This window comes from Elaeis guineensis, chromosome 3 (assembly GCF_000442705.2).
Source record: "Elaeis guineensis isolate ETL-2024a chromosome 3, EG11, whole genome shotgun sequence".
Taxonomy (NCBI): Eukaryota; Viridiplantae; Streptophyta; class Magnoliopsida; order Arecales; family Arecaceae; genus Elaeis; species Elaeis guineensis.
This window is the reverse complement of record NC_025995.2, coordinates 116,969,285-116,986,275: the sequence shown is the minus strand read 5'-3', so window position 1 is coordinate 116,986,275 and position 16,991 is coordinate 116,969,285. Positions and strand designations below refer to the sequence as shown.

The following is a 16,991-nucleotide window of genomic DNA, read 5'->3' as shown; positions in this document are numbered from 1 at the left end:
ATTATATTTTCATGAGCAACTAATTCTTCCAAATAAATTTATTCTACGTATGAAAGAACAAATAAATTTCAATCTGGCAGTGATCACAGCCTTCAGATCTTGTGAACTTGATGCTGGGCATCCATAGGTCATGAATGTTATGAACTTAGTCTTGACTAGAAAAGTTGATGACAAGCTCTATCCAAGGGGAGTTCTACTACAACCTTTCAATTGAGGGTTTCCTTTCCCATTATCAAGAGGATCAAATCAATCATAGTGAGAAATGGATTTAGAAGTTCCTCTGCTTACCCTCCCCCTGCCACAACTAGCTTTTCCTGGAGGGTGCATGACCACCTAGTACATTAAGCAAGAGCAGCTCAATTCCTTGGCTTTAGAATTCCACCTCTATAATTTCAAAGTGATTGTGTTGTGGAATGAGGAGCCCAAGGAGAAGGATCAAGAGAGTGTGGTGGCTAGCATAGTCAGGAAGTGAATGGATGGATCACCTTCTTCTCATTCTCCAACTGTAGGATTGCAGATTCGTCTTATCAATTTACTAGAGAAATTTCCACCCTATGTTGAGATCAATATGGCTGCATTCCTGATGAGAAAGGAGCTAAGTAAATGGATGGGAAGCGCATGGATACTACAAATATTTGTCAATGAGAAGTTATTGATAGGGCTAATGGCATTGGTGAAGGTAATCAAGGATGGCAAATACCATTAAGGCAATATGCAACATTAGCTTACTTATATGGGCCCACATGAGGACTATGATTTGCACACTTCCCCATCTTATACCCTCGACATGTTCATCCGACCTTGCCAGCCTATTCTCCAAAATTGTTATTAGTATGTAAGCAAATAAAGAGAGTTAAGCAGACTTTGACTATTTGATTTCTTTTTACAGTAATTATGTCTCATAGGTTACTTTCTATTATAATTATTCTTAAGGGAAATGGTTGGCCTCACAACTAGGGAGCAACTAAGAAAAAGATGGTGGTTGTGTGGTGCGATATTTTGAAACTTGGACGGTGATGGTGATTGCATGGATTGGTCTTGTACCTCTTGCTTCACTTTTCCATGATCTTTATCTTAAAGCCATGAAGTGAAATTCTTTGGTTGCAACTTTATTGGAGCCGCAGAGCGAAATTGGAAGATCAAGTTTTTGGCCCCCTATCTATCTCCGAATCAACATGGATGGATCAGCTTATGGATTTGCTTTCCACAATCTGCCGTTTAGGCTCTTCTGATGTTTCGGTGTAGAAACGCTGTATAGATAGGAATTACAATGTTTAATCTTACTACAGATTTGTCGATCATGGAGGTATGCATTGGCAGTTCCGCAAAATTATTTGAAAAGCTAGTGTGTCGGAGGATAAAAATTTTCTTGCGGTTGGTTTTGATGAACAAACTTCACACTGTGGAGACATTGGCTAAGAAAGAATGAAGAATCAACAATGTTTGTCCTTTATGCGGTGCATGTTCAAGGACAGCTTCACATCTCTTCATCAAATGCCCACTTACTCAAGTTGTTTGGTCGCCTATTATATCATGTTTCTGTATTAGGGGTTTGCCATATAATCTTCAGATTTTATGGTCATCATGGAAGAGATGAAAAGTACAATCTATACCATAAGGAAAAAGATGGGATCAACTATTCATGGCTCTAATGTGGCATATTTGGCATGAAAGGAATGCCAGGATCTTTCATAAGCAGAAGTCTTCAGCTTGTTCTATTCTTCATAAAACTCTTCAAACCTTCTCCATGTGGCATAACTTATGTTCGGCTAAATTATCTTAAGTCACAAGGCCCTTTCTATTAGATTGTCTTCCCTTCTTTCGTTACTCTATGTTTCCTTCCCCATTTCTATTGTAAAACTTCACTGTAATTGTTTAATACTTCTATTATGAATTGGGGGAAGTTTCTAACTTCCTTCACTTCTATTTAGAAAAAAAAAAAAAAAAGAAACTTGGACGGGTCAACCAGGTTAAGCAACTTGACCTGTCACTTGCTAACCTTAGTGGGTTACAAACCAAAATGTAGAAATAAAAAAGCCTCATCCAAATTGGCCAATTTTGATGATTAACGCACTAACTTGGATGGTCCACTTGTTCAAAACAGCCATGTTGGACTGTTTCATATCATGGTTAGAGGGAATGGGGAAAAAACTCTTGCACCCCAAACCCATTCTCCACCTGATCTCATTCCTTAGCTCTCTTCCTCTCGTGCATGCATCTAGCCAAAACTCATTATTGGATCGGCAGTCATCATCAAAGCTGAAAGTAGTGTAGATGGTGCCATTGCTGCCTTAGGGAACAAGAAAAAGCCCTAAAGCATCTTTTAATCAATCTCAATCTCCTTTTTCCAAATTGGTTATGCAATAGTAGAAAGTGGAGGAAAGATGTCTTTGTGCTCGTCTTTGCCATCAAGGATGTGGTTATCGTTACCATTAATGGGAATATCAGAGAAAGAAAAGCCGACTGACAAGTTGCTGAAGGATGTTGCCAAGATGGAGAAACCTTCGTTATTACAAAGATTTATAAGAAGCAGAGAACTAATAAGAAAGAAAGATGAAGTGAGGGGAGAGGGACTTTGCCTTAAAAGAGGTGAGGGGGACTGGCGTGTGGGAGCAGCCCATGTGCACCTGCTGTTGTGCGATATCTGGAATTCGGTGAGGGGGTGCTTCTCTCTGGATATTCAATATGTTTATCGGGAGGTGAACGGCACTGCTGAGTAGGTCCCCACTTTTGCTGTGGAGCATTGGGACGATGTGGTGTGGATCGACTCCTAGATGACCCTTGTACCTTTTCGTGATATTTTACCTTCTGATTTTTTTGGTTATATTCATACTAGACTTATATGATCACTAGACTTGTATGATTGCTCTGCCTTATCAAAGAAAAAAAAAAAGAGGGTGAGCGAGATGTAATACAAAAAAAGAGAAAAGCGGCATGCAGATAGATTTTTTATCCTAGTTATGTAGTTGGCCTATGGTTGAATCGCAGTCAAACTATGATCCCAGACTCATTTACTGAAACAATTCAGCTTGGGTCCATGGGTTCAAAACACTGACATGATGTGCATGTGAGATCCATGCCTCCCTTTGTTTATTGCTCTCCATCTTCACTATTACTTTTCAATTCTAATGCGGACTTGAATTAGTCTGAAGAGTTTGAGATGATTTTCAGCTCCAATATCAAGCTTCTCATTATTATGTAGAACCATGAAGACAGAGACGTTGGCACTGAGTAGCTAGGGTCATTCATAATCATGAATAGTTTATTCCGATCTGCTTATCTCTTTTGCTAGATGAAGATTGAGAGGGCCTGCTAGTCTCTATTTTATCATTTGAACGAGTTGCACTAAGATGAAGGGAAAAATAGTTCCTTATCCTTGTAGTCCTATCTTTTAACCTCCTCAAGTTGTATCATCTTTCTCATCCATCTCCTTCTATCATTCTTCAAAGCACCAGCACATTGTTTCCATTCCATTGTACCATTGATGGTTGCGATCAAGAGTGTTATTCTACAGTTCACATTTGATCTCTTATCTGCATGATGAGGTTGGATTTGATAATATAAGACAACATTACAATACATCACGAGGACCCTAAATTATAGTGGACTGGAGGTAGTTTTGTCCTTTTTGTTCAATATTAAACTCTAACCAGGATTAAGTGACTATAATCATGGTTGGGCTGAGACCTTCTAATAGTAGTGAACAGCAAGGACATTGATGCAAGAAAAAAGGAAAACAGAAAAAGAGAGTGGATTCACACAAAGTGCAAGTTATAGGGTCATGCATGCCAAATTGAAAATTTCAAGGGTCATACATGCAAATAACTGTATTTTTATTATTAATTTAACTGCTTGATTGAATCAGATCCTACATTATCTTGAGCAAAGCCAATTTAATTTGGATTCATATAGATCATACATAGGACCATACCATATAAGCACAGATAATTTCCATCACAAGTAATATCCACCAACAAACATTAACTCTTAGATTTACAAGAAATCTTCATGACCGTTCAAGAAATGTAAGTTCAAATAAACCTTAGATTAAACTGAGATGCAAACCTTCAGAATTCTAAATCAAATTGGAGTCCATTCCTAGCTAATAATGATGATATTGCAAGTTAATTGGGAAAATCTGATTCATGGAATTTTCCTTTGACTTCCAGTTCAAGTCAAAGTCCCTTCCTAGTCATGTTGAAAACATTTGTTTGGTGTTGTTGCAACGAAATCTTTCAAATAAAATTTTCTGTTGCTTCCTAACCAAATATGCATTCGTTTGCATGCTTTTACCAGTTAAAATGCAATTTGTTCTATAATGATGTCTCAAGCTAGGGCTGACAATCAATTAGATGTGGATAGGGCATTGGTAATATCCATTTCTATATTGATTTATATTTAGGGAATAAGAATAAGGTTATAGACATTCATATTTGTATGCTTATTTGTTCAAAATGGATGTGGATATGAATCAGGTATGTGTCATAAATATTTATTGTAAACAAATACAGATACGCTGGATATTAGTTTGCATATAAATGGAATGTGAGACAACAGGTGTATAAATCAAAATGTGCATGTGAGCACATGAAATAAATAAAAGGTAAGAACGTTAGCATTGGCGCTATCTCATAGCAATCTTTCTTTGATCCATTTGCTTATAGTGCATAAACTTCAAAGAAATATGCATTAAAAATTTGAAACTTTAGTAGTACTAATGAACCTTTATAAAAGTATTCTTTATTAATGTATCTAACATCATCCTTTGAAAATAATAATGCATTCATACTGCCAAGGTTTGAAGGATCGGTATCAATAGTTGTATAGGTATCTTAACAGCATTTATTGTACCACCACATGGTAAGCCTTTTGGTGTTCAGACAACAAAAGAAAAAAGATGTGAAAAGCCATGTGCCAGCACATTACTGATATGTGGGGCATGTCAGTACTGGTACCTTGCTGCTATAATGATCTGATAGGGTTAGCATGGCTAGGATATACACCGATATGTAAACCCTTGAGTAGTGCCATTATATGGTTTAATACTTATTTAGTAGATTATCCATACCTTATCTACTATATTTAATGGGAGAAGTCTGTAATTGCTGGTGTTACGGGACACTTGCATCTGGCTCCAAAAGATCGTGTTTGATATATATTGATATATATTGGGCACTTGGATACTTCAGTTTTTTGGTAGCCACTTAATAATTGGAAGAATGTTGAACATTCAAACAATTAGTTTGATTCTCAATTATGATCATAGGAGTATTTGTTCTTTTAAGAGGTTGGTCATGGATATATGTACTTTTCACATGTCCATTAATAGCGAGTAAGAAATATTGCATATAAATTGTTAATAATCTTTAGAGGGGAAAAAGCTAAAGGTGATAACTTACCAAATTTGTTCAACTTCAAACCAAATAAAATGGATTAGGGCTATTGCTCCTATTAATCATCATAGTTTAATATCCAAAGGGTGGAAAAAGAAAGAAGAATCTCTTGTTCCTGACATAAGGTGCAAATAGGGCAGGGAAGAAGGGTACCTTGCAGACATCATGGCTGTGGATGCTGAGAGGATCTGAAGCTAATTGTGGATGGGCCATGGGTGCTGTGAGGATGGCTCGAGGTGGGATCTGGAAGTGGGGGGCCATGAATGGGAACCCAGGAAGCTCTCTACAAAGAGAGAAGAAATCAGTGGTCAGCAGGTGCCGCTGGCCACTGGGTTTAGCTATGTCCCAGTGCCAGGGTAGTGACGTCGTTGGGGAGGCTGAGGCATAGAGGGTGAAATGGATGGAAGGAAAGAGGGTTAGAGGTGAGGAGGCTGTGGTGCTTCGATTTATGGGAGGATGAAAAGAGACGTAGAAAACTAGAATAGATGTCTGATTGGGTTTCACATTTTTCACATTTCCTTATGAAATTTGGATATCCAGAGTCATATCCAGAAAAACAAACAAACAAACAAAAAAAGAACCAAGAATTTGAATCTAAAGCTTTTTAAAGAAGGCTATCCAAAGTCGAATCTGAGCTGGATAACCTTCTGGTTCAGATTCAGATCCAGATCCAGATCTGGGTGGATTTCGTCTGACCATTTTCAGCCTAATCTCAAGCACACCAGCTAGATGCCTGAAATGGTTAAAAAAAAATACACTAGCTTACAGCTATTTGAGAATTCTAAATCATGTGATGAAAATTATAAAAATATACTCTTCCATTTGATAAATGGCTATGAGTGTATGCAAAATGCTTCTCATATCAAAGTTTATACTGAGACTAAAATTAGATGGAACCTTCCAGATAGAGTGGCATATAATTCCTGTAAGCCTGGGAATAATGTCTACTACAGTGTGATATGTTATTTTGACATCTTGTGATTACTTTACACACAATTTATACAGACAAGGGTCTAAGGAATATCGACAAAAGATTGCCAAGAAAAGCTACAGAATTTGTGGAAATGGTTCAACATAAAAGGTGTTTATCATTATCTTCTGCGCTGCAGTGTGATATTAGACACATTTCAACTGCCCATGTAGGGTGTATTGTAACGTGTTCTGGATCATTAGTGTTACTGTTATTTTTAACTTTTTTGAGAGCCCACATACGTAGGTGAGCCTGGTGTTTCCAAATGTACTCTTTATGCTAGTGCTTCCTTGATGAAACTGTGTTGTTATTTTTTGGTAGCTCTATATATTTTTCTTGTGCGGTTGAAAACATCAACCTTTAGCAAGTCATACCTACAAATTAGTAATGCTAATTTGTGTGTCAAATAATCTCAAAATAGGTCTCATATGCAACTTGATCCAGAGAACACCATCTGAAATTTTGCATAATCTACAATATGTTGGCATTACCAATTGCTGTGGTCACTAACCTTTTGGTTACTTGATGCTGTAATCCTAATGATAATTCGGTCCTTAAAGCTGACATAAATTTAGTAGATGGTTCACTTATTGGTTAAGCATTGCTGAAGTCTTAGATCATAATCTTATTGTGTCTAACCTTACAATAGTTTCGTCATTGTTGCTTGCAACTGATGTTTCAGCTTTAAATAGTTTATATTTGTATGGATGTATCATCTTTACTATCATTTGTTTGATGTCTACCATTTAATTTCTTGTATAAGTACTTTGATTGTTGGTTTTGATTAATTAGACAGGAAAATATGGCAAAATCAATAAATGTGTCACCTTTCCTGACATGCTGGACATGATTCCATTTGTGACTGGGACTGCTGATAATCCTCCCCTTTACATGTTGTATGCGGTTGTTGTACATTTGGATACCCTGAATGCATCATTCTCTGGGCACTATGTCTCTTATGTCAAAGATCTGCAAGGAACGTGGTTAAGGATTGACGACTCTGAGGTAGATTATTGTTTGTAAGGATTTTACCTTGCTCTATTAATTGGCAAATTTGAAGCAACGTATGCATGCAATATCTAAGACATAACTAGCACCCTCATGTTGCTTCGTGAACTCATTTTCTGGTATTACTGCTTCCACATTGCTTGATGCCCAAAGCCATTCTCTTCCATTAAGCGAAAGTATCCATATCTCATATCCCATTCTGCGTAAACCTTTGTGCTTCTAGAGTTATGATTTCACTTTTAGTTCTTCATTGTCAGTTGATTCTGTTTGGCGGTTCATCATAATTCATGTTTTGTAGTGTCTGTGTGTTATCATTTTTTTCCATTTAAATAGTTGATGTGGCCAGGGTAATGTGGGACTCAGTTTTTGATTTATAAGGTTTCATTTACCACTGCCATCATTTTTGGAATTTGCAGTTTGTCTCTATAACATGATCAGCAATTAAACAATTGTCCTGGTGGAACGCAGCTAACAAGTCTTATTTATCGTATCAATTTAGAGAAAAGAACTTAAAAGTGAAGAAAGATATTAAATATTCTATAATTTAATAATCCAATGGGTTAAAATCTCAAGTTGTAGTAGATCAAGGTCCGCAAATCATGTATGGTATCAAGTTGCTCATTATATTACATGGCACTTGATCATTAAGAAATATAACAGGTACTAATTTGACCGAGTGCCTTAAATGCCATCATCAATCCAAATACCTCAACCATTTTGCTGGTTATATTTTTAGCAGTTACCTTTTTCAACAACAATGCCACTTGAACCTCATCCCAATAAAACGATGCTGAAGCACAACTTTGAGCCAGTACTCTATCTTCAATTCAGACTCTCCGTCGAGTACCCTGACTATTGGCTAGTTATATCTATTGGAGTACCTTTTACAACAAGAATGATTGAGCCTTTTCCTAATACAATTACACAGATTTGGAGCACAACTCTAAGCTGCATGGCACTAAAGAATGAAAAGAAGACTTGTATAGGTATCGATGTTATTTCACCCTCCCAAAAAATCTGTCACAGTTCCTGGCTATGCCAGGGATGTGGATATCTTGGTGTATACTTGAGTAGAAAAGCTTTCTAAGGACAAACTGAAGCTAGTCGCAGGTAGACAGTCCTATACTCCTACATTTCTTACACAATACCAAAAGAATGGGCATAGGAGACAGGTAATGTTATCGTGAATGATCCACCAAATCTGTTTACTCAAACTGGTTAATTAACTGTCTGCCAACAATACACTATATACTAGTGTTTCAGAACTTGATCAGATTTTAACCTGGAAGGTACTTGAGCATTTGTGATCAATCATTTTAGTTAAGCTTTACCTCATATTTTGCCTCGTCTTACAAACAGGTGCAGGCTGTGCCACTGTGTCAAGTGATGTCTGAAGGTGCCTACATGCTATTCTACTCGAGGTATGTTCTATGAACTCTATTATATTTTATTTGCTTGCCACATTCAACTTATGATCATCTAACATCATCCAGGTCTTTTCCGCGTCCACCAAGAGCTTACATTGATAAAGCACCTTTACAAGCTGCAGCTTATGCAAAGCGTAACACATCAAAAATCCAAAACTCTTCAAAACATGGGAAACAGAAACAAACTGAAGGCCCATTTATCCCAGAAAATTCAGCATACATGCAAAATGATTTCAGACCAGAATATAGGGAAGGCATCATCAAAGATCAAACAATTGACTACATGATACGGTCCTCAAGTAGAAATATGCTCCCAACAAGGGGCGCATATGCGGATTCATTGAGCACGGACTTCTCTGATGCTACATCTAGTGATTGGTCTCTTTTTACAAGCTCGGATGAATCATCATTCACCACTGAGAGTACCAGAGATTCATTCAGCACTGTCGATTATGGAGACCATGCTACCCTTGATCCCATTTCCTCTATATTCGGCCCCTTTTATGTGAGAGAGTATTCTCACAGTAATGGCATTTCACGTACAGAGTTCTCATCTTGTAGGCCGCAGAAAAGGTTCTTTTCAGAGAGCATGGGATTTGTTATGGATTCTTCAATGCCGAGTCAATCGCGATGTACATAAAGAAAGGAATCTGGAGCAGGTCCGTGCTTTTTCAACTGAGTCTTTAATCTTTGGCAAGGAGCTGTAGTCTGTATGGTCAATACGGGAGAAATCCCAAAGATGATTTTGTTTGAACTACAGGTTTTTGTGATATGTAGCCGTTAGATTCTCATGGTTCTAGTGGTGCCCTCTTTGCTGTGGTTGATCCCCAAGTTGAGCGCTGGCCATGCCTCACATTTTTTAATTGAGCGAGGCGTGTTCTGATGTTGATGCAATTGGAGAGAGTGAGAGAGAGAGAGAGAGAGAGATTATGTATTTAATGAAATTAATTAGTGGAGATGCTTAATTTTATAAAAAGAAATTAGATAATGATCTATCCATTCTTGCACCCTTCTCATGTCTTTTAACTTTTCTACTTACCAGTAAATATTTCTCTGTTTATCTAAGCAATGTCAGTGTCTGATCTTACATTTATTTTGTTCTATCAGTGATTTGAGATAATTATGATATGGTAACGCATTGTTTTTGCTTGATGATTTATTCTCTTTCGAAATCAGTGATACTGAAGATTTTGCTGATGGTGATATCCATTCAAAATGCTTGTCAAAAGGAGGAAGCTTGTTTCTAGAGTTTTAGTTATGCATCTATCCACAGCAGGGTTTTTTTGGTAGATGCTGTAGTCTAGATTCAATCTTGTACCCAGATGGCATCGTTGTTCACTGTTTGGCCATAGACAGATACGTACCTGAACTGCTATACATGCTTGGGTTACCGGACCGATCAGCCGGCTTTGAGCAGAAGCCTGAACCAACGCATTTTGCAATTGCTTGAAAATAGTTGTGTTTGTCTCACGTTGTTGCCTTGCCTTTTTCAAAATCGATTTACTAATTGTCAATACATGTGACAAAGTTACTCATTCCTGGGCTAAAGCTTTGGTAGGAGTGCTGTCTGCTCCTTGAGTTTGCGTATTAGCCTGTATCACTGCTGTTGCTAGATCCTGACTTGGTTACGAGAATGATGTGACAAAGGAGCTCCATAGCACATTATGGTCGTATAGTTCTGCTAGGATTATGAGAATGACTGCTATTATTCCAGTCAGGGAAAAGCTTTATCGCATCATTTCCTTCCCTGCTCCAGTCTCCATCCCTGATGTGATTCTCATATGCTCTATCTGTAACAATCCAGGATCTTCTCAAGGCCAGCCGGAAGAATATCGATCCCCGACTGTCGTCAAACTGGCGTGCTGAGCATGGAAATGAGTGGTGCTGAGAAGCATCACTCTTCGGTTCCAGTTAACGTGATCTATTGCAGCTAGAGACATCACAACCAAACACAAGTTTGGTCCGGTGTAGTTGTATAGCTTAATTTGGGCTTCTTGTTGACCCTCCAAGGCCGTTGTTTTCCACCTGTAACTTACAGAATTATGTTGCTACTTAAAAAAAAAAAAAGAAACTTACAGAACTACGTTCGCCTTCGAATCATTCACCACTGCTTTTCGGTGGCAAACGAATAAATATTTGTTGCAACAGTGATACTACGTTCAGATTTGTAACAAATTAATTAAAAATCAAAAATTGATGGAGTAGCATGGGATATCATCACAAAAATCGATGGATTATACGATAATTGATGAAATATAATTTTTTTATTAATTTATGATAAATTTGAAGTGATTTCATCGTTGCAACGAATATTTACTCGGTGGCAAATCAAGTACTAACTCGCTGGGTGAACCTGTAAAAACAGCTAAAGATTAGTAGGTTCTTTCCCCTCTTTTTGTCGGTCAAAAGATGGAACAATGAGTGCCCGGAAACAAGGAAGTAACCAAAGCTCCCTCGCATTATAAAAGAAAAAAATAAAAGAAAAATGAAAACAGGAAAGCCTTATAATTACGATCCCACCTAAAACAATTCACTTCCAGGACCAAGGCATGATTAAATGAGGAAGCGTAACAAAAGCAAAGAAAAGAAGAATGGCCCTCCCCCCCAGTATTTATTTTCTTTGACTCCCTTTCCTTTCAAAACCGGTCAAATCTCTCTCTCTCTCTCTCTCTCTCTCATAATAAGCGCCACTAACGCTACACATTAGAGAGCCCGTTGGGATCCACGAAACACCCCCACTCTCCCATCCTCCTCCTCTCCCGTACTTCTTGATTGCACCCAACTCAAATGCTTCGCCACCCAAAGCACAGTCCCAACTCTCATGGGTTTCAGCCACGGCTTGGGCTTCTGGGCCTTCCTCTTATTCTCCTTCCTCCTCTCTCTCCTCCTCTCCTCCCTCCCCTCTCCCTCTATCTCCCAACCCATCCATCAGCCTTATGCTCTTCCCCTCGCCGCAGCCCCACCCCGCCAGCTCTTCCACATCATGAAACCAAGGCCCGACCCTTCTGATGGAGATCTGGTCAGGAACTCCAAGAGAAGAAGAAGAAGAAGAAGAAGGAAGAAGAACCCCAGTAGAGTCACATCAAGCCCATTCTCCGCCATGCTCCCGAGGGGCTTCAACGTCCCGCCTTCGGGCTCTTCTTCGTGCCATAACGACGTACCGAACAACATCGACTTCTTCTGTGGGGACGTCTCCACCTCAGATCCCTGAAGAAAGTTTTGATGGTGGTTTTTTTTTTTTCTTCTTTTCTTTTTTTTACTTTTGGGTTCATGGGTTTTGGTGCTTGTTCTGTTTTTCGCCATTCTCTTTTCTTCTTGGCAGTGATGGCTACTGTAAGGATTGATGGATGGGTTTTCTTGGAACTGTAAAGGTGATTCGTTGTTCCTGTTGTGGCTGTTCATAAGATTTAAGTGAATAAAGACACGAGCTTAGTACACTCTAATTTATTTCTTTGAGGCGTCTTTAATTAATTTGTATCCTTTTTTTTTGTTCTTTTGATTGTTTCTTCTTGCGCTCGGAATGGTTTCTTGCCGGTGGAAACCATTTTTCTTGCTGCTCCTTTTACTTAATGGAGGCCAAGAAGCTGGGGGTATTCTAGGTGTTTAGGGAGGAGATTAGCATGTGGGCTTGGCATGGGTTTGAGCGAGTTTCATAACTTCGATGCGCTGTTGTGAGAGATATTTTTCCTTTCGTAGCGTACACTCCATGCAAGCGAAATAAAATGGCTCGCTTCTTGAGGCTCATTGGTTCTCCTTTAGGGGGTTATTTAGTACCTTTTCTTCTGTAATTCTGATTGGGACCATGGGAATCCGATTTCTGCATTGGTGGGTGAATGGAAAGAGGGAAACGAGTAGCGATAAGCTAGCCACTTCAACTGACTGTTCAAAGAAAATAAAAACTACTATAAAGTTTCACTCTCTTAATCTTCTTTTACAAGTATGGACCCCAGTTTACCCTAGTCTAGATAGCACCATCTTCCATGTCAAACATCATCCAGATCTCATTTACCCTATCACTGAACTCAAATGGTGGTGAACTGTATTGAGAAATTCTGTAAGCGGATACTACACTAGTCAAAAAGAAAAAAAAAGGAAAAAAAGAGAAAAGAAAAACTCTGTTGGCGGGATACTTGATCTACTACTGTCCGGCCTTTCTCAACTGCGGGCATTTGGGCCTGGGGTGCAGGGCCGCTGCTTCCTCTCCAACATTACAGACTTGCACAAATTCTCCAAAGCTGCCTTACAGCTGCATGTTTGAGCCTCCACTTCCGTAAATGGATGCCCTTAGCTGGAGGCGGATTAGCCTGGTCCTTCTTCGGCACATAGAAGCCTACGATGAAAGAAGGTAGGCAGAAGGGCCCGTCTCTAGGTGAGACTGATGATTATCGGAGCCGTCATCTCCATCTTTTCCCCATACTTTAATATTTCCCATCAATATAGTTCAATAATCTGTGAAATGAGTCATGTGCTAATGTTACAAGAAAAGCTGACTAAAACAAAGATAAAAGAACCTATTTGGATGATTGGACCCAAAATTTTATAGAATTTATGGATTAGATCAGGATAATCATCAAAAGTATTGGATTATATCCAATAGACTGGATTAAGTTTATATTTATAAATACTCAAAATTATTTTTTAAGTGGATTGGTCTACATTTAGAAAAAAAAAAAATCAATCAATTACAGAATGAAGTTTAGTTTGATATTCGGACCGGCCTACTTAAAAGGTAATCTTAGATACTTGTAGATATAGATCTAATCTGGCAAATAATCTAATGGTTTTGGAGTGAAGTTTGGTATACTTTCTAAGATCAGATGTTGAGAATGAAGATAATCAAATATAAGTCATTTTGTAATATATATTTTTTTTTATGATCAATCAAATATGATAAAATTATTTTTTTAAGTATCACTTTAGCAATTAATTTTTGAAAAAAAATATTTTAATAAAAAAATTTTCTCCACGTGAACCAACCAAGCCCGTAGCGAACCATGTTATACCATACCAAAGGCCATCTAATTAGAACAGCCTTGAGTAAATTACTTATTTTGCATTAATAAGAAATTCATCAATCTCGCTTCAACTTGAGGTGAACGTTGGAACATCGAAAACCAGAAAGGAAGAAGGGATGACAAAATTTGAAGGGTACTCGAGTGGATGGTGGATGATGGCCCAGGTTCAGAGGACTGTTTCGTGACCACTTTAATGTCTCACCACGCTTAATTAGCCTATGAGTGATTCTTTGTACACCACCAGCGGTGTAAAAAGTTCGATGCAGAGTATATCATCTCATTGAATTACATAGTTATTATTTTTCAATAAATATTTAATATTTAATATTTTAATTTATTATTTAAAATTTTAAATAATAAAAATATTAAAATATAATTTTTTGTATAGGACGTTATAATTTTGATAAAGATATTTTCATTATTTAAAAATTTTATAAAATTTTTAATAACCAAAATATTTTTTTCTTTTTATAATATTCTGTAAAAAAATTATAATATTTTATGTAAAAAATCATAATTTTAATGCAGAATATCATAACATCAGCACAGGATGTCGTAATTATTTCAGAAGAAAAGAAATATTTTCATCATTCAAAATTTTAAACAAAAAAATATAATTATGGATATTAAATATTCATTAGAAAACAATGGCTGCGTGGCCCAATCAGACAAGACGATGCGCTCCTCATCAGATTTTATATACAGGACAGGCGGTGTACACAGAATTTCGCATTAGCCTATTTGTTTTGCCTCTCAATAGGCCAATTTTGGGCCGTTGGCCTGTCTTCCGCTAGCTGCTTGCCATTGGATTGACATGATACATATACCACTCTCCCTGTTCATCATCTTCCAATACGATAAAGTGAAAGCAACAGCCAACAATGCGGTTTCAGAAAAAAAGTGAAATTAGGTAAGTTCAGCTACAGTACTAATTTCTCTTTTATTTCCACCATAAAATAAAACCTGCTGCTGTTATTCTCTCGAGCCACTTCTACAAAGTTTGCACCAATCACCCACGATCTATGCAGTGGCAGTGTCATCAAACAGCATCCAGATCTCATTCACTCTACCACTGGTTCTAAATGGTGCACTGTACTGTGCAACGGTATAGAGCACCGTGGGGTTGGCCTTCCGGCTTTTGTCCACGGAAGGGGCCCATTTGGAACCTTTGAGACTGGCGTCCAGAGCTGCGGCTTCCAGTGGGACGCCAGCATCCGTGGCGTATCCCCCGAATTGCCTCACGGCTGCATATTTGAGACTCCATTTCTGTGGATGGAGGCCCCGGGCACTCGGTGGATTGGCCTGATACCTTTTCCCAATGTAGAAGCTCGTAACAAATGATTCCTTGGGGGGCACTTTGCTTGTTGAGACTTCAGTCGTAACAGGAGCTGTCATCTCCATTTTGGTCCCATTCTCATTCTTTCCTTTGACGTAGTCAAATAACCTGTGACAGGATCACAAAGAAAGAGAAATACATGCCATGTTATGAACAAATTCATGGATATATTAAATAGAAAAATATATGCGTTAATTCAAGTTCTTTCTAAAGAAATTAATGTACATATATCTACATTTTTTTTGAGAAATATGGGCGAGATGCCACCACCCGTATTTCAATTTGTTACTTCTCCTACATGGAAAGGAGTGCATACTGGTTAATGAGTACCGATTTCATTTGGACCAACTTGGTGGCAAAGATCAACCAAGATGAACTAAGATACTGTGTTTTGATGCATATTGAAGGAATATAAGTAGGTTATATCCCATGTGCCCCTCTTAATGGAGGAGGTTTACACATCAAAACATGCAAGATCTACTTGCTAAGCAGAAAGATAAAAATAGATCAATATTGTTCTGAACATTTATTAATTAAAAAAAAAATCCTTGAAAAAAATAATAACAATCAACAAAAGCACCAACTTAATGTGTTTGCACATAATAACCAAATGAAAGGGTCTATAGGCTAAAAACGTGTATAAATGTTATCAATATTCTTCCCTTTTTTTCAATAAAATAGAGGGCTAATCCCTACCTTCTACCTCTTCACATTCAAAATAATGACGATGATAAGAGAGTTTGGAGTATTCTCACTGTAAAAATCCCGTTCTTGTGGTGTTCACAAAGGAGATTCCCTCCATGGAAGCTGTCGACATCCAAACTGTTGAATTGTATCGGCGGATCTCGTACGCATTTCCTTTGTCGATCACGTCAAACGTTGGGCATTCGACACGGGCACAAGTTGGAGGAAAAATCCCTTGAGTTACCTTCCGATATGCAGCCGATGGCCATGGGAGAACAAAGATGAGGAGGAGGAGAAATGGAAGGATAGAAGAAGGCAGCCAGTTTGGGAGACCGGTGGCCATGTTCACAACTCTTACCTCGATCTTAAGCCTATAAATACAACGTATGTGATGTTGCGAGGCTATTAGAGGAGGGGACGAACGCGAACGGAAGAAGAAAAAAAAAAAGGAAACTTCAAATCAAGTAATTTCTGTTTACCTTTTTACGCACGCCCCTTCAATCATTAGCATTTATTTTTTAATTTTAACATATATTTATATTAAGTTTTGTACATACTTGTACTAATATTGTACACATTTATACTATTTTTTACACAGTTATACCGTTCTCCACACCCTTATATTTGTATATATACAGAGTTTTTTTTTTTTTTTTAGTCATGATATGCAAGGATTTCAATTAAATAGCTTAGGCATCATTAGACATAATTTAACTTTCGAGATTAACTATTAAATGATGGCCAACTAGAAGACCTTGTCTCAATTATATAACTAAAAGGAAAGTAAAAGAGGATGAAGGACCAGGTGCAATAAAATGGAAATCATCATTGCCATGGATTTACATGCAGGGATGGATGGTGAACCGAATTTAGACCCGGATAAAAATAGCAAAAAACAAAATGATGTGATGCTAAAGGAGTGTTGCTTGAGAGAGGCTAACCAGGCTTCCTTTTTTTTGGGGCAACAAGGCTTTTGCTTTTTTTGCTATCGTTGATGTAGCCTGAATTCAACCTGCCAATTATGAGCTGATACGTTAGCACTATGGGAAAAAAAGAACTTTCTTTAGTGGTAGTAGTTTTGCTAAGTCAAAAGATCTAGAGTTTGCTTTTCATTTGAATTAAGACACGAGTTCAGCAGACCAAGACTCTTCATCTATA

The 16,991-nt window shown here is 37.9% G+C and overlaps 2 protein-coding genes across 3 annotated transcripts in view; one reads left to right on the top strand and one right to left on the bottom strand.

Moving 5' to 3' along the window:
* Window positions 1-9,807, top strand: part of LOC105040636 (ubiquitin C-terminal hydrolase 15) — a 23,454-nt gene extending 13,647 nt beyond the window's left edge. The window contains exons 14-16 of one of the 2 annotated variants that reach the window (XM_073254569.1): window positions 7,156-7,368; window positions 8,731-8,792; window positions 8,865-9,807. In XM_073254569.1, the coding sequence (XP_073110670.1) occupies window positions 7,156-7,368; window positions 8,731-8,792; window positions 8,865-9,438 (849 nt within the window). In that variant the 3' untranslated portion in view covers window positions 9,439-9,807. The remainder of the gene's footprint in view (window positions 1-7,155; window positions 7,369-8,730; window positions 8,793-8,864) is intronic. The other variant, XM_073254570.1, reaches the window with a different exon arrangement.
* Window positions 9,808-14,531: 4,724 nt separating this feature from the next.
* Window positions 14,532-16,210, bottom strand: LOC105041477 (uncharacterized). The gene is made up of 2 exons (XM_010918447.3): window positions 15,905-16,210; window positions 14,532-15,257 (listed from the first exon to the last, which is right to left on the bottom strand). Exons 1-2 carry the CDS (start codon window positions 16,174-16,176, stop codon window positions 14,834-14,836), a joined length of 696 nt encoding a protein of 231 aa, XP_010916749.1. The 5' UTR covers window positions 16,177-16,210; the 3' UTR covers window positions 14,532-14,833.
* Between the last annotated feature and the right edge of the window lie 781 nt (window positions 16,211-16,991).